At 45.0% G+C, this 21,195-nt stretch overlaps 1 protein-coding gene across 2 annotated transcripts in view; it reads right to left on the reverse strand.

The window, feature by feature from the left end:
- The window catches only part of EVC2 (EvC ciliary complex subunit 2), a 1,020,434-nt gene that overhangs the window by 910,075 nt on the left and 89,164 nt on the right, over positions 1-21,195 (reverse strand). For both annotated transcript variants that reach the window (XM_069631972.1, XM_069631971.1), the window contains exon 3: positions 20,938-21,092. In XM_069631972.1, the coding sequence (XP_069488073.1) occupies positions 20,938-21,092 (155 nt within the window). The remainder of the gene's footprint in view (positions 1-20,937; positions 21,093-21,195) is intronic.

Genomic DNA, 21,195 nt, shown 5'->3' on the forward strand with positions numbered 1-21,195 from the left:
GGGATCCCGAACTTCTTCTCCCCTACATTCTCGAAACCCTAGATGGGTTCCACAGATGCACCGGGATCCAGATTAACCACGGCAAGTCTTGCCTATTCCCCCTGGCTGCACTTAGTGGAACCAAGAAAGAACACCTCCCCCCTCTGGCCCTGAAATGGGAACCCACCACGTTCAAATATCTGGGCGTCGCGATCCACCGGGACCCCGAAGCCGAACATGCATTAAACACGGGCAGGGCTAAGGAGGGACTGGCTAAATCAATTGACCTATGGTGTAAATTGCCCCTTTCAATGGCTGGCAGGGCGGGACTCCTTAAAATGATTGCACTCCCGCGTCTTCTACATTTCTTCACTAACGTCCCCTACAACATCCCCCAACGTTTCTTCAAAGACCTGAGCAAACTATGTAGGAAACTCCTATGGCGGGAGGGGAGGCACAGAGTTGCCCTAGACATAACGCAAAGACCGTACGAGAGGGGAGGCCTGAAAACCCCTAACTTTGAGCTCTACTACATAGCGGACCAGCTTAAGCACGTGATCCAGTGGATGGCCGATGATGCCACGACGGACACACGCCTATTGCAGCCCCCAGACGCACCTTGGTTGCTTAGGGACCTCCTCTGGATCAGACCAATACCTAAAACGCTGGATGCACACCTCATCCGCCTAGGCACTCAGATCTGGAGTCGGGCCTGCAAATCGGTCAGGTTGACCGACCCCTACTCCCCACAAATCCCTATAGCCGCCATCATGTCCACTAGACCGGAGGACCGGAAGGCGATCCGGAACATGTGGGAACCCTCCGGTGTTGCCACCCTGGGCGATCTGATAGACGACCAGGGCACTCCCACATTTTCCGAACTGCACGAGTTGACTGGGGTTCCACTGGGTCAGTTCCTTTTGCATGGGGCGGTGATGGACAGGCTTAGGAAGCGATGGCCGGAAGCGGAATCCCAATGCGCCGGACACGAGACCATTGAGAACTTGGTGGGCGTTGCAGAGGGGGGACACGAAACCTCTAGGCTTTACGAGATCCTAATTGACAACACCACACATAACGAACTCACATGCAAGGGTAAATGGGAAGCCGAGCTAAACACGCTATTCGGAGACACGGAGTGGGAAACAATAACACACTACCATAAAAAAAGTCTCCAGGAATGCCCGATTCCAGCTTATCCAATTTTACATCATCCACAGGGCCTACCTTACCCCTGCTGTCATCTCGAGATTCAATGGCGCCGGCGTAGTGCCGTGCCCCAAGTGCCAAGAACCCGCGGCTTCACTGACCCACATGTTTTGGGCCTGCCCGGATATACAAACCTTCTGGTCGCAAATTCAGACCAGGATAGCGGAGGAGGACATAACGCTAGACGTGCAATCCCCTAAGGCATGTCTATTGGGCTCATATCCGCGAGGCAAAAAAAACAAACCCCTCAATAGGCTCAAGGACTTGATGTACATCCTCGCAAAAAGGCGCATCGCAATGGCCTGGAAGTGCCCCAGGGCCCCTAGACTTGTGACATGGTGGGAAGACCTCCGTAGGTGGTCTGTGGCTGAAACCGGGGCCTGGGAGCTGGCACAGCGACAGCAGAAAACAGGTGACTCGGAAGACCTCTTGCAATGGATAGCCCTCACGACAGCCCTGTTCCGTCCTAAAGAAGTCAGTACCTCAGGTGAGGACCTGGACAGCCCGGGCTCACCCTAACACCAATGGCAGACCGCGCAACCCCGGTCCGGGTTCGCATGGGGGGAGGAGGGAATGGGAAGTTATTGTGGATATATAACTGATTGCTATGTGGATGATGCTGGTTGTATAAGTTTCTTTGAAAAATCAATAAATATATTTCAAAAAAAAAAAAATAAATAAAGAGATAACCGCGAAAGATGCATTGTCCAAAAGAATCAAGGAAAATCCAAATATGATCACATTTCATCGACTTATTTCAACGATTCCTTTACATCTGCATCATCTCAATGAGATGTGATTGTGGTGGAAGCTCCGTCGTCTCCCTGAAACACAGTACTTGGATTAGTATGCTTTTCAATATTGGAAACATAACACACACTTGGGGTCGAACGCACGGGTACATATAAAGAGATAAACACGAAAGATGCATTGTCCAAAAGAATCAAGGAAAATCCAAATATGATCACATTTCATCGACTTATTTCAACGATTCCTTTACATCTGCATCATCTAAATGAGATGTTGTGATTGGGGTTTAAGCTCCGTCGTCTCCCTGAAACACAGCACTTGCGTTTATAGGGAAGAAAGTATAGCAAATGGAATCACGTTATATGATCACGCATGATGGAGCCGTCAGTATCCATACCTCGTGCTGCAGAAGAATATCTATGGATGTTGCAAATGTAGTGCGCACTTCCGAAAGCTGTTGCGCCGATTCGTATACTTGAATGTCATGCTCTGCATCAAGTGTAGGGGTTGACGCTCCATCGACTGCCTGAAACATAGTACTTGCATTAGTGAGGATTACAATTGTGAAAACATAACATACACCTGGGGTCGACAGCACAGGTACATATCAACGGCTAACCACGAATGAAACATTGTGTAGAACAATCAAACGACAAGAATTCCAGCTCTGATGATGATGCTCGATGGAGCTGTCAGTATCCATACCTCCTGATGTTGAAAAACATCTAGAAATGTTGTAGATGTGGCGGACGCTTCAGCATCTCCGTGAAAGACAGTACTTGCATTAGTATTGATAACACTAATTATAACTGAAAACAAACACCAGTGGACGATAACTAAGGTGTATATCAATTGGAAAGCAGTAACCAAACATTTGGTAAAATAATTACACGATAGAATAAAACTATTACTTGACATGCATAAAACAAGTATGTAGCGGATTAGCCTAATAAGATTACCTGATACGCGCTAGAAGTGGTTGATAACTGCGACCACGTCAAGGATGTAGAATGTTCTTGCTTCAGATTCAAGGGATAGTCAAGAAGTTGTAAAGGTCAATTAATGATTGATAATGAAATGCCAATATTGAAAATAGCCATGTAAGCCGACAGAATACTTGAAAAATGCTCAATACAGCACAGTTCCCTGTCCCCATATATATATACATTGCGTTTGTGGGTTATGAAATAGAAAAAGAATATATTGATAAATGTCATTATTCAAAAAACTATACACTCATATCAATATCGAAATTATTACAAGGGATAGAACACCTACAATATCAATTAATCCATTCGGCTACACACTACCGCAAGGCCGAAAGCTAAATCCGGACACTTGACTCACCGGTGGCGGAATGTGGACGAATAGAGTGGGAATAGCGTTTGAGCAATTTCCGTCTAGTTCGCCGTTTATTCTTCTTTGTTACCCAAGAAGTTGTGTACATGTCCAAGGAAAAGTGCCGGCTGCAGATGCGGTATCGATCGCCCCTCTTGTCCTCTAAGACTTGTTGGACTCTACTTTCCAGCTCATCCAGTGGATATCCGCAATGTCTGACCCATTCTCTTATTCGATCGACAGTTTTCGGGAATACATGCATTGTAGTTCCTTCAGAATTCGCATGGGTCTTCGAAGGGCAACCGCTAATCGAACAGGCAGGCATTGTTGATAAATCTGAAAAGTAAATATCGACATTTGTATCAAATCTTTATTCTTGAAGATTGTATAATAAAGTAAATGAATCATACAATGATCAATGCAAGGTTTGTTTTGGTCGAAGGAACTGTACCAGTTCATTATGTGCAGCTTAGTATTTGCATAAATTGCAGAAATGTATAAATGATGTGACTAAAATCTGAACATGTGACTCATCCCTTGGGTGTTCTGTATTGCACGAGAAGGAAACTTGCTTACATCATAGACTGGATCCCCGAAGGATACAATTCGATGACAATAGACACAGATGAAAATAAATAGATCTATTGATAGCATAGCAATGGAAACTCTAGTCAATAGAAATGAGACCAATGAACATAGCACTATTGTGTACTCTACTCGCAAATAGATAGAAATTTAAAAATCTGCGAAATATGACTAGGATACATGGCCTTACCTTCACCAACAAACAGTCGGATGCAGCAAGCAGAGCAGTATGTTGCAGGAGAATAGGTGGGTGGCCACAGGTAGCACACTGATGGGTTTGCTCTAAGCGGTCACAGAAGTTCACGGATAGCACGACGACGACCAGATTAGCGTAGATCTCGGTGGTTGCCAGGTAACACGTTCAGGAGTTGACTTGCGAAGCACAAAGATGTTCTCATGAGACATATCAAGTGGTTTATAAAGTATTTGGAACAGGGGTGTGTTTGTGAATGAATGACGTATGTATGTCGTGGTTTTAGGGGGCGGCTTGCTTCAAGGGGAGGCCTGGCTGGAGACACGGGGTCTGAGGAGGCCATGTGACCGATGGCCCCTTGGCGTGGGACACCTTTTGAAGTGTACATGTTGTTTGGCACCTTGGCCTTTCGCGCCCCGGACAGCACCCCCCATGCCAGCGAGCATCCACCGGCGCAAACCGCCTTTGATACAGGGGGGTGGGATGGATGGGCCTGGGGCGTGCAGATAAGGCACAGGAAGACTGCTGAATGGAGACACACTTATGTGGATTGCAGGGGGGCGGCCTGCTTCAAGGGGAGGCCTGGCTGGAGACACGGGGTCTGAGGAGGCCATGTGACCGATGGCCCCTTGGCGTGGGACACCTTTTGAAGTGTACATGTTGTTTGGCACCTTGGCCTTTCGCGCCCCGGACAGCACCCCCTATGCCAGCGAGCATCCACCGGCGCGAACCGCCTTTGATACAGGGGGGTGGGATGGATGGGCCTGGGGCGTGCAGATAAGGCACAGGAAGACTGCTGAATGGAGACACACTTATGTGGATTGCAGGGGGGCGGCCTGCTTCAAGGGGAGGCCTGGCTGGAGACACGGGGTCTGAGGAGGCCATGTGACCGATGGCCCCTTGGTGTGGGACACCTTTTGAAGTGTACATGTTGTTTGGCACCTTGGCCTTTCGCGCCCCGGATAGCACCCCCCATGCCAGCGAGCATCCACCGGCGCGAACCGCCTTTGATACAGGGGGGTGGGATGGATGGGCCTGGGGCGTGCAGATAAGGCACAGGAAGACTGCTGAATGGAGACACAATTATGTGGATTGCAGGGGGGCGGCCTGCTTCAAGGGGAGGCCTGGCTGGAGACACGGGGTCTGAGGAGGCCATGTGACCGATGGCCCCTTGACATGGGACACCTTTTGAAGTGTACATGTTGTTTGGCACCTTGGCCTTTCGCGCCCCGGACAGCACCCCCCATGCCAGCGAGCATCCACCGGCGCGAACCGCCTTTGATACAGGGGGGTGGGATCGATGGGCCTGGGGCGTGCAGATAAGGCACAGGAAGACTGCTGAATGGAGACACACTTATGTGGATTGCAGGGGGGCGGCCTGCTTCAAGGGGAGGCCTGGCTGGAGACACGGGGTCTGAGGAGGCCATGTGACCGATGGCCCCTTGGCGTGGGACACCTTTTGAAGTGTACATGTAGTTTGGCATCTTGGCCTTTAGCGCCCCGGACAGCCCCCCCATGCCAGCGAGCATCCACCGGCGCGAACCGCCTTTATATCAATATACAGTATATCGCCTTTATATGAATGATAGTATATCGTTGCTTATCAACAACAAATGCCACATACCGCAGATTCTTGTGAGCACAGACCCACACTTCAACCAGTGTATTATAGTGGCCCAAGACCCGAAGGTCTGTATAATCCAATGGTAATTGATAGTATAGATATATGTGATTCATTTAAAAAATCGAGACAAACGTTAAAATAAATGTGGTGTTTTATTTTGTATCTTATTTTCATGACACAAAAATACAAGACTTTAAAGATCAGGTCAGGTTGCAGCACAGCGAGAGAAAATCCCCTGTACTGACCGCTGTCACTAGGGAACGTTTCTCTAATGGCACGAACGGCACAGGAGGGTATCACTCTTCGAACGCGGTGTCCAAGCCTCCCGTGAAGCCACCATGTATAGGAACGACAGGCCACCAGCCTGTACCACCTGTGAAAAGGAATGAAACACTGTTTTTAAATGACCCAGACAAGTTACAATGATATGTAGATGTAATTTTGGATATAGTAGAAGAACATGAAATAGGAGTGGCATGACAAGCAGAGTATACTTACTCGTTACTCGGATTACGAGGACGAACAGTTGCTCGAAGTTCGTGCATAAGCACCATCAAGATTCTCAACACGGCCTGTGTGAGACAGGCTGCCCTGAAGTCTGGCAGCTCGGTGATGCATTGCGGTCGTGGCTCGCCTTCCGAAATGTAGGCCAGGCATCCCGAGTTTTCTCGGCAGCAGCAGTTCTCGTCCTCGGTTGGCATTAGCTCGCACCGATTGCATGTGCACCAGGTGGAGACGCCGTCCATGCGACTAGGCCCAGGCTCTTCATCTGTTGAATCGTCCTCCCAACTGCCGTCCGAATCCCCATCGTTTTCACGTGCTTCCCTTTCCAGTATTTCCTCCTCGGTATACTCAGGCTCGTACATGTAGGGCATTATTGTAGCCATTGTGTGGTAAACAGAGTAAAATAATTTACCGAGATGGTACAGGTGTTCACACGGGCTACAAGCGGCGAAGGTAGCTGACCAGAGCACTGAAACGAGTCACAGAATACTCAAAGTAACACAGAGAGAGGAATGGAATCGAAAATCTGCTGCTGTGTGTTGTGAAACGGTCTGTTTATACTTATTGAGGAAAGAGGCGTCCTGCCATTTCCATGGCGACACGTCATTAGCTGAAGCGCAGCGAAGGTTGACACGAGACGTGCTTTGGCGTTGGGAAATGGGCGGTACGAGTCTGCTGATGACAGGCTCAGGGGCGGGGGACTTGATTTAGTGCCGCAAAAGCAGGTGAGCCAGGGCGATCGGGGAAAAGATAGGATTATCAGAAAATGGCGGCTCCCAGGTGCTTGTTTTCGCGTGCGTTTAATGGACGAAAACTCGGGTAAGGTCCATAGGAAAGTTTTCTAAAATCGAGCCACTTAGCCTTAAAAAAACATGGCCGACCCATAGGGACAATAAAAATTTTTACTAGAGTATGCCTTTAAGCATCAGCCAGGCGAAATGGTCCCACAGAGACAGACAGTATAAAGAACACTTGGCTTTCCAAACCTTCCAGAGCAAGCCACATTTAATTGCAGTTGCAAACACTAGGTTGCCAGCCTTTCAGTGTTGACGTTCATTGTGACATATGTACAACAGCCAGCAAAAGGGTTTGCCTTTGGCCTACAGAATATTTCCGATAGAAAACAATGTGGCTTTTGAAATGTCACTGGTATTTTGTATGCAAAACCTATTATACTTTACTTTTTGTCAATGCGTACCATGTCTTTTTCCCTGACATTTTTCATAGTTAGCAGTGGTACAATTTTCACATTTAAACTGCACATATACATGCCTAGCAGTTTTTGTGACAGTGTTTAAAAATCCTGTTTTTCATGTGAACGGGATCTTTGATTTTTTCTTGTTTTGTGAATTATAATGCTGCTTCTCCTTGGGTAATGATAGGTAGGCCTTTTTGACATGGCCCTTCAGTTTTCATTTGCAATCACACATGCAAAGCTGTTTTTGTGTCAGTATTGTAAAATCCTGCTTTTCATGTGTAAACTACCTTTTGTTTGGGGCCTTTCAATGCACCCTACAGAGAAGTAGTGGAAGGAGGAGAGTAGTAGTGGAAGGATTAGAGTAGTAGTGCGAAGGAGGATAATAATGGGAGTTGGGGAGTAGTAGTGTGGAAGAGAGGATTATAGAAGAGGATTAGTAAAGTGGAGTGAGAAGGGAAGTAACATCAAAAGGTGGAAGCAAGACCAGGAGGAGTGAAACATCAAGGCGACAAGTTGAAGCTTGTTACAAAAAAGGCATTTTGAAATAATTAATGAATATTTTTACCTAGAAGCTCATTTAGAGACTAAAACCCTGATCCTTACTCTTTCAGTAATGGAAACTTGATACCATGTGGGCCACTTTGCTGGACTCTGAGATGAAAACTTATTTCGCCTGATCACTCCATCTTTCAACTGGATTAGCCCTAATTGAAATGTTAAGGCACCAATTACACGGACCTTTACCTTATACCTACTTTTATTTTGGATTCAGGAACGATGGATTCCACATGGTATTTCTCCTTAGAAACCCATTTGAAGTAGCCGTTAAAGAAGTTTAAAAATTGGAAGGTCCCTAGGGGCCAGCTCTTCATGCAACTACCGCCATAACTGATCGGCTTTAGACTAGGTATGATATGTTCTTAACATCCACTATTATTTTATTGAACTATCTTCTTCTATTTTTCAATACTGAAAGGTTTTATTTGACCCTATAGGCTCATATCTCTTTCGGAAACCAGTCAAATATTTACCGACCTGGAAGACACTGAACACCATCTAGACACAAAATAACAGCCACCGCTAGCAGCCAAAGAAGCAGATGCTTACCTTGGGTAAGAATGAATATTCAGTTACCACATTGAACATTATACTTAGCATTCTTTAGCATTTCACTTACTTACCATAACTGTCCTTTCAGGCAGGATCTGAGAATGTCAGAGAAACATATAGATCCAGGAAAAGCACGCTGAACTGTATCCCATCCTAGATAGGGGTCAGCCAAGTAGACCACCTAGGTCAGTATAAACATACCCCTTCCGAGTTTGAAATATTTTTGCAAACTACATAGGGTTGAAATAGGGGATATTCCCAAGTACAACAGAAGTCGGTAACATATACAGATTCTTGAATTAGGAGAACAACAATAATCTCCTGTTGAAGAGGTTACTATCCTACGTATAATCATAGTTCAACAATGAGAATAAGAATGTATTTCATGTGAACATGATTTAAGCTTAATAAATAGTGATGGCACAATGGAGTTATTTTGATTATAAAAGAAGTAAGGATATGTTGAAATTTCTTTTTTGATATTAAATGAATGTATAACTTTCCCCTGAAGAAGAGAACATTCTCGAAACGCTTTGGGCCTCCATGAACATTAAATCATATGTAAAAATTATAACGGGTGGTGTTTACTGTTATATTATTTGAAATAACGGAAAAATGGTTGTTGATTATTGAAAAATTGTACAGGGTTCATAAATTGTCTAAAGATATATTCCAGATGGTTTGGCTCATTTATTGAGCCAGTGAAAGTTTGCAATGGATGGGAGTTCCTCTATTAGGGAGGAGTGTCACAAGAGAGAAAGAAAATAGCCCCATAGTCCACAATGAAAAAAAAGAAAACCCTTGAATTGTTTCCAAGACTGAGTGATTTCAGTCTCGATTTAGTTCAGCATTGGATTTCTTCATTAAAGAAATGACTGTGGCAAACAACTCTGAATGTGGTATGTTTTTATTGTTAGACGTTGTTATCATTAATATTCAGAAGGGGGCACTGTCAGGATTGACCAAACTATCAGGCCATAGTTATTTTATTTTGGATCAGAGTTTAAGAAGTTAAATGCAGCCTCTGTCTGCAGTGACTTTGGGCTACTCATATTAGCGGTCAGAATATACATGTGACCTTTGAACCTGCCCTGTGTCGCTGGAGAGAAGATGATACAGATGTAAGGAGCCCAATTTAATAAAAATCTAAAAAGCAAGGACGTTCACACCCTCATTAGGTACCAATCTGTCACAGTACTAAATTCGCCAAAATTGAGGTAGGCCATCTACTTAAAATGAACAAAGCCAAATAATCTTTGTGATGGTTCTTTTAGGGATGTGTGCTGTTGAGCACTGGATTAGGTTTGCTCCCTCGGCTTGCTTGCTTGCTAGTTGATCCATTTGCTTATCCTTCACATTGATTTTTGTTTTCCAAGGAAGTGGCTGTGGATTTCAATTTTCTTTCTTGGTGATGCATCAACAGCAATGGTAAATCGAGAGTACATTGCAAGCCTAGTGTTGATAAGGGAAATCACTGCCAGGTGGTTAGCACACGGCTTAAGAGCTTGCACTTTGCAAATTTGAATCTCGGCAGGACCAACTCAGCCCTTCGATCTTTTTAGCATGGTACATTTAGTACCATTGCATTGATGGATAAAATTTGTAATATGGTGCTTAGAAATGGGAACAATTCGGCTTGTTTTTACTGCATCATATATTCTTCTATGAAAATCTGATATTGCAATTGTCCTTATTGAAGGCAATTGCAGCTGGCCTATGATGTTGGGAAGTTTACATGGTGGGCAGCATTTCTGATGCTCTCATCGTTATGTACTGGTTCCTTCTAGAGGGTCTTGTTAACGGAAGAGAATTTCACTAACTCACATGACGCTCTAAAGTGGTTTTTAGTGTCTAACCCAATCGAGCTTGTATACATTGCTGCTCCAATGTCTGTTTTTTTCTGTCTGTATGCTTGCTGTGCAGGTTGCACGTGTTTTATAATGTTGACGCAAGGGCTTGCAGCACACACCCTGCCAATCCATTGTTAAAAAAGTATAAATATCATGTCAGTCTTGGTGAACAATTGCACTTTCAAACAGGGACAGAGGCTTTGTGCCGAATGATGTCGGGTTTACTTTGATTAGGTTAATAACCACACTCAAAAGCAAAGTCAAGCGTGACAATCGTGGTCAGTAAACTTTGATGTTATCCAACAAGAAAAAAGCGAATTCCTTTTTCATTAAACCACCTCTGGGATAAAAGACAGTGGAAAAGAAAATCGAGACTACCTATATCTGAGAAGATGGTATTGAAAAAGATTAATGAGAGGGTGGAGCCATCCCCTGTCGCTTGTTGAAACATGCGTCGACGAAAAAAAATAGAATACGCGAGCTGTGAACAAAGTGTACTCTCCAATAGCCAATGCATAGACTACATGCACTGAGTGTTGGCGTGTGCCAATGATACATAATTACTGATGAGTTTGTTAAATATACAGAATACCTATATTAGGCAAGCTCCCATGTTTGCCCGCTTGGCTTTCAGGACCACCTGGGTCTTTTCCTCGAGCACTAATAGAAATGAAACATACATTTTATTTATGGGAAAGAGCAATTTTTATACAAGTACAGGAAAAGAATAAACATGTGCGCATTTTATTATGCATAGAAGGGAAATGAAAATGTGATTTCAAAAATACATCTTTTTTTAACCCATACATCTCGTACGCATTTTACAGTGTGTGTGAGAAAGCTGTGGATTTAATATTCATTAACATAAGGACGTAACATGCAACAGCCCTGCAGACAATTATCTTACGAGAGAGAGCTAGTGAAGTACAAATTATATACGTAGTGAAGAGCCGGTTGATTACAAGTGAAAATAAGGAAGGGACACGTTTGCGTTTCATGGCATGCAAATGAGACATGGTAATTTGGTGAAAAAGAGGGGAGTATACCGTGTTGTTACATTTCTATGATTCAATTTATTTCAATAGCATTTCGATTGTGAAGGAGAACGCCTTGATTTTAGAATATAGTGATATATGGGTGTGAACTCCAGCTGTCCAGCAACCAACCTACCCACAGCAGGGTGTTGTTGAGTTAATTGGACTAATGTTAAGTCCTACAATGGTAACAGGTCAACTCTTATGGTAGGGATTGTAGGGAAGAAGCGAATGTCTTAACTTGAAGAGCAGGCGAATGTAGTTTGTAACGGGAGAGGGACCGCAAAGATCTAATTTTCCAGTTTTTATTGTCAAGTGTCTCAAGTAGGAGTGCAGTGAGAACATTAAAACGTTATGTTGGGTAGTGTGGCATAAAACTCTGGTGCTTATTTCATTCATTCTGTGTGCCAAAGCCCTACATCATCTTAAACGAATAATTGTGGGTCTCTGTCTGTGCATGTTGAAGTTCCTGTTAAAGAGAGTCACACTCATATCCTTGATGTCACGCCCTAAACCAGAGGCATGTTCCTCAGCATGAAGGGGTTACTTTCCATGGCTAATGCTGAGGCCATTCATTGTCTAAGCTTCTGCCTGGTTTACCCAAACAAGAAAATCCCCGACTGTGCAGGCAGTCAGATACACCCCATGGCTGGATGAGCAGGAAAAAGGGACCACATATCTTAAAGGGGAAGTTCACTAAAAAAAATGTATGATCTCCAAAGATGGGTCATAATAAAAAATATATACAAAAAATATTTTTAAAGAAAGTTCCTATGTAAAATTGTGAGCTAATGAGGCTCAAAGTAAAAAATGGCAATCACTATGAGGCATCTATTTTGTGAAATTAATGAGCCTCCTGTGCTTGTGTATAACACAAGAGCTTAATACCTACAAAAGAAAATAATCTACAAGCCAACGAGACTCCTCAGATCAAGCAACGAAATACACCTGGAACAAAAACCATACCTTAAGAAAATACTTGGCGGCGCCTCTTACTCCCACTTAGCTGCAAAAACCTGGAACTTCTCAAAAGAAATAAGAAACACCAAAGATAACCTTCAATTCAGAAAATTACTAAAGCCTCACTGTTGCTCTGTGGATCTGGCCATGATTTACGATCCAACCTCCCAAGGACAGCAGTTCCTTGGTTCCTGACTATCAGAGCATACTCTGTTGCAGCGAATTGCTTGATTAAAGCTCACACACACACACAAAAATACATTTAACGTGTATGGGTTAGTAAGAAATCAGAAATTAAAATATATATGTTTTTTTCTTCAAATTTGACTTTCCCTTCTACGCATCATAATTTGCAAATACATTTCTTCTGTTCCTGTGCTCACTTATACTCAAACTGTTCATCCTTAAAAGTTATTCTCACTTGTACTACTACTGCCAGAGTAAGAAACGCAGGTGGTATTGAAAGGTAGCACACAAAAATAAGCCTAATAAAAAGATTTGCATTGTTACAAAATTAAAATAGAATACTCCTACCTCTCTTTGTCATTCGTGATTACGCAGTGTGGACAGAAGGCTTGTTGTTGAAGGGATTCTGAACATGATAGCCAAGTCAAAGTCAGAATAATGTTTACAATGAGTAATATCATACGATTAAATAATTTAGCTAATTTGGGTACTTTTTTTGTGAAGACAATTAGTGTGCTGCGAATATAAACAATGGCTTTTGTGATAAATATTAATTATGCAAACAATGAATTAGAAATGTGTTGTGATGACTACTCAATCGTCATTAATTTGTAACACTTAGATATCATTTAAGTTAAATTGGTGCCATTAACTAACGTTAAGCCCCTCACCCAATCGACAACACTGAAGGTGAATTGGAACATTTTCATAATGAATTAATTTATTCTGAGATTTCTAATTTTTAGATTTTATAGACACCCATGGTCGGTCAACGATAAGTGGGTGGACCCAACTTTGATTTAATTGTGTTCAATACTCTGCAGTTAATTTAGATGGTTCCTTCCTCTTTCTTTCGAAGAATTAAAACCGGTACAGACGTGCGTCTAACAGACATTTTCTGGAAAAGTACAAAGCATTTCACTTCACGTTTCAGACGCTAGCAGTTTCGCAGATAGGCTAGCGACACGTCATAGATTAAAGAGCACTACTAGCATGTGAATTCGTTTGGAGAGCAATGAAAAGCAGATCTCTTCCTACCGTACCCACTAGCAAGCAGGGGAGCAACCCTCACTGCCGAGGCAACTACGGAATCTCTGCAGCAGCATAGCACACAGCAAGCATGTAACATGAGTGCTTCTTTTAGGTATCAGTGCCAGACTGTCGTGTGGCTTTGTATTGGTGCAACTGAAACGTTTCAATATTAAAACACATAACATTTTAAAATACAAAATATCAGTGGTCGAAGTGAGCAGGAACGGTTGGGAGCAGTGTTCCAATACTTCAATTTTTTACTGTTAACAATTACACTACCTTTTGCAACTATCTTCACCATTCCAGAAATGTTCTCTGTGAAGTTAAAGCACACTTCTCCACTTTTAGACGCGATGGCAGTTAAAGCTAAACTGAAATCGGTTCAACTCAATTGGCTGTCAATCAGCACGGCTGCAACCCTTGAAAAATGTGTTCGGTGCTCGCTCCCGCCTACTATGTCCACTTCTTATTTTGCTTTAATTATAATACCAACACTGCAGAATATAGATTGTCCCTCTGAGATTGACCAAGTTGGACTGGAATTGTGAACCAATGAAAAGATCACTAACAATCTGATATAAAGCTCTGGACCCGAATTTAGACACGTGATCCCAAAGCACTTTGGACTGAAATGGCTTGGTAATGCTGCAAAAGATAACTACATTCTATGTCATTCTATGTCAAGACGGAGGCGAGCATTAAGCTTCATCTTCTTTATTCTCTACTCTCCAGCATTTCAACAAATATAACTTTGTAAACTTTCAATACATTTTTTTTTTTTTTTTTTTTTTAAACAAACTTCAAATCCCATCAATCCTGCAGTCTACTAGTCTCTGGCCATGTGACCTAGTCCTTCCTGTTCCTCTGCCCTTGCTCTTCTTTTCCTGCTCTCCACAAGATAAGTACCTCTTTATTTTAGCTCGGTAATATTCACTTGACAAAACGTGTTTTAGGCCTTTAAAGTAATTAGAATTGTACACCATGGACTATAATAGAATAAACATGTATAGTAGAGCGCGCAATCGTTAGTGTTTTAGTTTTAAGGGGGATTTGGAGGCCCCGTGTCGTAATACACGACACCTCAGGAGCCTACCGTACCCCCTAGCAGAGCACGAGTTAGCAGCCCCAACGCTTGGAAGGGCGGAGCTCTACGCAGGCGGGAAACTTCCCGCGAGCCGAACAGAAACGGCCACGCGCATCAAATGCACCAATAGCGAACGCCTCCTATGCGGGGGCGTGGCTTTAGACAGCGCAGCCGCTCGATTACAGAGTATTATCAGGCAAATAAGAAAGATATATCCTGCAAACATACAAAGGTGCAGCCTCGAGCAAAGTGAATCAGTGGATGCACCACTACACCTAGACAGGCACCGGCCAGCACAATGTCGAACTTCGAGTGGAGCGAAGAGGAGCAGGAGGCAGTCTACCAAGAAGACCTAGCCTATAGCTTCAAAGAAGTGCTGGGAGATTCACTGACAGAGGCAGTAGCCCACGGAGTACGGCCTTTACAAGAAAGGCTAGATACCATAGAACTATTCCTGAGCCAGAAGGAAGAACGCACCAAGCAGGAAGAAAGCGCGTCCACAAGGGCAATGTTTGACGACCCTAAGGGGTGTAACAGGGCACTGAAGAGCAAGGACTCTTCTGACTCCCCGGGCCAACCGACAGGGGCGAGTACAGGAGCCCCAGAGGCTACGGACGCGTTCCTCAGACTGAAGGAAGCGTTCATGAAAGATTCCCGGGTGCCGAGCCTCCGGACCCCCTACCCAGGGGATGACAACCCCCAGAAGGCTTCCCAGACGAGGAACCGCCGATATCCCCCACATCCACTCAAGCGGATGCAGATAACAAAGGGGATGAGGGGAGCCAACCTCCGCCAAAGAAAAGGCAACGAAAACTCCACCACCTAGAGGAGGATGAAATGGAGGACATGTTCCAACCGGAAGAAATCAGAAATCCGAGATCCTCGGAGTGGGTGCCATCACCGAGAGTGGCGAAATACATGATGCAGAGATTGAGGAAAGCTCTCGAAAAAGAGGTCAGACAAAGACTGAGGGCTGAATGTCCACGACCAGACCTGCTGGGCAAAGTCGCGGAAGCCCCGGAATTGGACCCTAAAATGTTCTTGTTCGTCTCCAAGTCAAACAGAGACCCGAGGAATGGCATAGACTCCTGAAGAACTGCTAGGAAAAACTCCTCGACCTGGCAGGTCCGCTAGCTAAAATAATGGACCTAGCCGAACGAGCCAGAGATGCAGGCGAGGAGGTAGACCCAGGAGTGCTAGCGAACTGGGCCCAACGGGCCGGATGCATACTAGGAAACGCAAACTGCGTGATTTCATCGGAACGCAGGAGAGGCCTCCTTTTGAAAATCGACTGGGAACTAGGAGATCTGTCGTCATACGAAGCCGGCGAGGCAGCGCAGGGCCTATTGTTCGGAGAGACTTTTGGTAAGGAGATGGGGAGGTTCGTAGGGACCTACACCTCCCTGGAGAAAGCACAGGCTTCGATGAAGAAAATGTTCCCAGGGAGAGTTTTTGCCGGGACCGGTCGCTACAGAGGTCGCTCGACCGGTCGATACCAAACATCCAGAAGGCCTCAGTACAACAGAAACCAATACTGGGAATCCAGGCAGCCCAATACCTTCTTTCCCCCCCAAGAGGCCGCTTCCCTAGAGGAAGACGAAGCAGAGGACAGGGAAGAGGACAAAACTTCCCCACATGTGGTGAGAAACTTTACATATCCACCAGTAGGGGGGAGGACAGCTATATTCTGGGAAAACTGCGCTCGCTTTCCAGCGACCTTTGGGTCCTTCAAACAGTGAAAGGCATGTGTATAGAATTCACAGAAATCCCCGTTCAAGACCAAGCGCCACGCCCTGTAGTCACGACGCAGACAGAGAAAGAGCTGCTAGACTCGGAATTGCGAAGCTTAGCGGAGAAACGGGCGATCGAACCATGCATTGCGCCGCCAAAGATTTGTGAGCAACATGTTCCTGGTTCACCGAAAAGACAAAGTGAGACCAGTGATAAATCTAAGGCACATGAACAGCTGGGTGGCCTACAACCACTTCAAAATGGAAGGAATCCACCAGCTCAGGGATACGCTCAGACAGAATGACTGGCTGGCGAGGATAGACTTGAAAGACGCCTACCTTACGATTCCTGTACAGAGGGAATTCCGTCCATTCCTAGCATTCGACTGGGACGGGCAATTATGGCAGATCGCAACAATGCCTTTCGGGCTCTTCTTGGCGCCGTGGGCATTCACGAAAGTGATGAAGCCGGTAGACGCAGCAATCAGAGGGAAAGGAATTCAGACGATTATATATCTAGACGACATCCTACTGATGGCCGACAGCAGAGAGACTCCAGTCTACCAGACCGACTGGGTAGTACACCTCTTAACTTCGCTAGGTTTCCTAGTGAACTGGGAAAAGTCGGAGATGGCTACGACGAGGAGGATAGAATTCCTGGGGTTTATTATAAACACCAGGTCGGCGACACTGGAACTCCCAAACAAAAAGATCAGAGACATAAAGAGAGAAATAAGAGCACGTCTCAGCAAAACGAGCATATCACTCCACACTATAGCGAGAGTAGTAGGATTACTAGTGGCATCAATACAAGCAATCTTCCCAGGGCCATTACACTACCGAGCCCTTCAGAGGCTGAAGATACGGCATCTTCAGCAAGGCCTACACTACCACCAACTGGTACTCTTAGATCAAGAGTCCAGGACAGAGTTGAAATGGTGGTTAGCGAACATGGAGGCCTGGAATGGCAGAGCCATCTTCGGCGACTGCCCAGATCTGATAATAGAATCAGATGCCAGCAGAGCAGGCTGGGGAGCCCAGTGTGGGGATCTCCAGACAGGAGGGAGATGGAGCACATCGGAGCTCCAATTACACATTAACTGTCTAGAGTTACTAGCCGGATCCTTTGCGATCAGGGCATTTACGAAAGGGCACGTGAACTCCTGTATCCTGCTAAAAATGGAGAACATTTCGGCAGTCAAATACATCAACCATTTAGGAGGGACAAGGTCCAAATTTCTGGCGGAAATAGCCAAGGATTTCTGGCATTCCTGCCTAGAATCAGGGATCTCGGTGGTAGCCGAATACTTACCATTTTCGTTGAATGTGGTAGCGGACTGGAACTCCAGACATCTCTCAGACTCCAGCGACTGGATGCTGGATCGGACGATCTTTCAGAAACTGGAGAAGATATGGGGCCCAATATACACAGATCTGTTTGCGTCCAAGCTGAACGCTCAGAAAGAGAGGTTCTTCAGTTGGAGATTGGGCCCAGGGGCAGCCGGAGTGGACGCTTTCTTTCAAGATTGGAGGAAGCACACGCTTTACGCTTTTCCCCCATTCATAATGATGAACCGAGTACTAGCAAAGGTATGCAGAGAGACAGCGGACCTGATAGTGGTAGCTCCGATCTGGAAATCCCAAGTATGGTTCCCAGCACTCATGGAACTATTGGTGGATTACCCGAGAATGTTGCCCCAAGGAGAACACCTCCTCACGGACCCAGCTGGGTCATCTCACCCTCTGAGAGTAGAGGGGACACTGCCATTGATGGCGTGCAGGATAGCAGGAGACGCTGGAATCTCCCGGGCATTTTGTCACAAGCTGCAAGTCTCATCGCAGAGTCATGGGCTCCATCAACTCGAAGGAGCTACGACGCAGCTTGGAACAAGTGGTCGATATGGTGCAGAAGGAGAAATATTCATCCCGTTTCTGCCCCTCTAGTTGAGATCTTGAATTTCCTAGCGGAACTCCTCCAGGACGGCAAAGCATACAGAACAATAGGGGTATACAGATCTGCAATATCAGCAGGTCACCTACCCGTGGAAGGAGTACCGGTGGGAGAACGTAGCAGTAATTCGGCTACTAAGAGGAATAAGATTCAGGAAACCAGTGCAGCCGAAATATGAATCTTTATGGGACGTAGCAATAGTATTGAAACTATTTGTGGACCGGCCCGACAACAAGTATCTGTCCCTAGGAGAACTATCCGAAAAACTAGCCATGCTACTATGCTTGGTGTCATGCAGGAGAGAAGCTGACGTGAGAGTCTTGGAAGTGAATAGGAGAACGTACGGGCTGGAAGGCGTGACGTTCAGCTTAGCCAGAAGAACTAAGACGGATTCTAGTACCATCACATACCCGTACATGCAGGAGCACCTGAAATGGTGCGTAGCGGCATGTATAAAGGAATACGAAAATAAGACAGTCGAACTAAGACCGGCAGGGACGACTCAGTTATTAATTGCGCGCAGAAAGCCACACAGAGGAGTAGCAACAGCCACCATAGCGCAGTGGGTCAGAAACATTTTGAGTTTAGCAGGCGTAGACATGACAAGATTCGGGGCACAATCAGTAAGAGGAGCGATGGCCTCGAATGCACTAGGACTAGGTGCAACATTACAAGACATCATGAAAGCCGCTGTTACGCTACGGCAGCAACAAAGGACATTACCGAAAAGATCGTTCCCACGGAGTATCTCGCAATCAGGGAATTCGCTCTGGCAGCGTTACAAGTTGCCTTGGAAACTGTTTGTGTCACGTAGATCTGCTAGTCAGCTGATCAGACGTGCCTCGCTTTCACGGAAGCCACGCCTCCTTGTTCCTTAAAAGCGATTAGCCGCGGGAGCTTTGTTGCTGCTAATTGATCGTTACGGCGTTCCTTTTCGTAGCCTTCCTACGGCTTATTCCATTCGGATTACCCTCCGTGTATCCTGCTTTGCATTTGATCTACCGTTACTAGACCTTGGCTTCTGTCTCCTGTTTTGCTTCTTGGATTTGTCCTTCGATATCAGTTGCCTTGGTTTTGATTCCGCTCGCAGTCTCCTTTACACTGCCGAGCTCCTGCTGAGCTCCCCGCTCAGCCTGTCCTTCTGCTGGGTTTTCAGCACGCCATTCCCTGCTGAGAACGGAATTCCAGTCTTCAGTTTTCTTTTTACAGCAAGCGCCCTTGCTTCCAGCGGAATTCAGTCTTCTATCAGTTTAGTCCTATTTCCAACCTTACCTAATTAAGGATTTACTTCTACCTCACTTACTTTGGACTGTGAAACATCCTGTGAAGATGATGTGTATTTTCCACTAAAGTGCAGTACGAACGCTTTCCAGATTTGCACCAAACCGGTCCTAGTGCGTCCCTCGTGCCGTTCGGGTTGTCCTACCTATACTAACCTTCCCATTTGTTATTTTATCCTTTCGTTTTCATCCTTCATTTAGGAACTCTGAACACTTTACTGAACTTCCTCTCAAGGCCTTCATTTCCACTACCTCAGGTACCAGCGATTCTATTTTGTTCAATAATTGTATATACCTATCACACCAGGTTGGCGTTATACTCAAAACAACTTTAGTATTTTTTGCAGCATTGCTTGGTGGTGCGCTCAATTCCGCTCTTTTGCATTATAGACTACTCTGTCTCGTTTTACATAATAGCAGAGTGGTACGTCGTGAAAAAGACCCCTCTCTAAGAGGAAGCCTGATTCTATTGAAATCAGGGGATCTTGGTTTTCTGAAGACTTCCTCGGCTCACCTCACATCTCGATCCAGGTCGGAATCAAGTACTCCTTCCGGTTCGGTGAGTAACAGCCGCAGACTGGGCTAGTGATAAGACATTCAGAACGTTCTATTACCGACCTATTAATGCAATGGCAGGAATAGTAGTAAGAAGCTTTGAACAAGCTTAATGCTCGCCTCCATCTTGACATAGAATGAAGATTCCCCCTGCTAAAAGCGCAGGGAGCTCTTGATTCTATTAAAGACAAGGAAGATGAGCATTAAATTCCCATCCCGAATACACAATGAATGCAATGATGAAATACATGTTGTGAAGTACTGCTGATAATTAACATGACTATTTCTTCCAGAATAGGGTGTGTATTCCCGCCCTAACGTATACCATTTGTTTCTTATTGACTTTAGGGGATGAGCAAAAGAACAGCTGAAAGCCCGAATAAGAACAGGTCACCTAGAACAGCTTTGAAAGCTTGTATGGGAGAGATAGAACTGTTACAAAGCAGGAAGTTCAGCACAAGTTCAACAGTTGAGTGCGCAGTTAAATAGAAAGGACAAGATCAAGCAGTCAAAGAAGAGGAAGGACAGAGGAACAGGAAGGACTAGGTCACATGGCCAGAGACTAGTAGACTACAGGATTGATGGGATTTGAAGTTTGTTTAAAAAAAAAAAAAAAAATTGAAAGTTTACAAAGTTATATTTGTTGAAACTGCTGGAGAGTAGAGAATAAAGAAGATGAAGCTTAATGCTCGCCTCCTTGTCTTTTATAGAATAAAGAGCTCCCTGCGCTATTAGCAAGGGGAATCTTCATTATAAACCCACAGCATCAATATTCAATTACTCACCGGTTGGTTGAAGGACTCGCGTTTAAACACAATCTTCTTTGTCCAGGAAGGAACGAAACTGAAGAGTGATTGACTCCAAAGTCTGCCTGATGCTGCGGATGTCAATGGCGGAGGGAGAAACGCAGCTCCTTCACCACCACCTAAGAAGGTGCAGTCTGTATTTGAAGGAAGGCGGAAAACAACTTTAATAAACACAACCGTAAAGTATGCGTCTGGAAATAACTACATTTTCAGCAGTGCACATGCAACATGGTACTG

This window comes from Ambystoma mexicanum, chromosome 6q (assembly GCF_040938575.1).
Source record: "Ambystoma mexicanum isolate Mex_15411 chromosome 6q, UKY_AmexF1_1, whole genome shotgun sequence".
Taxonomy (NCBI): domain Eukaryota; kingdom Metazoa; phylum Chordata; class Amphibia; order Caudata; family Ambystomatidae; genus Ambystoma; species Ambystoma mexicanum.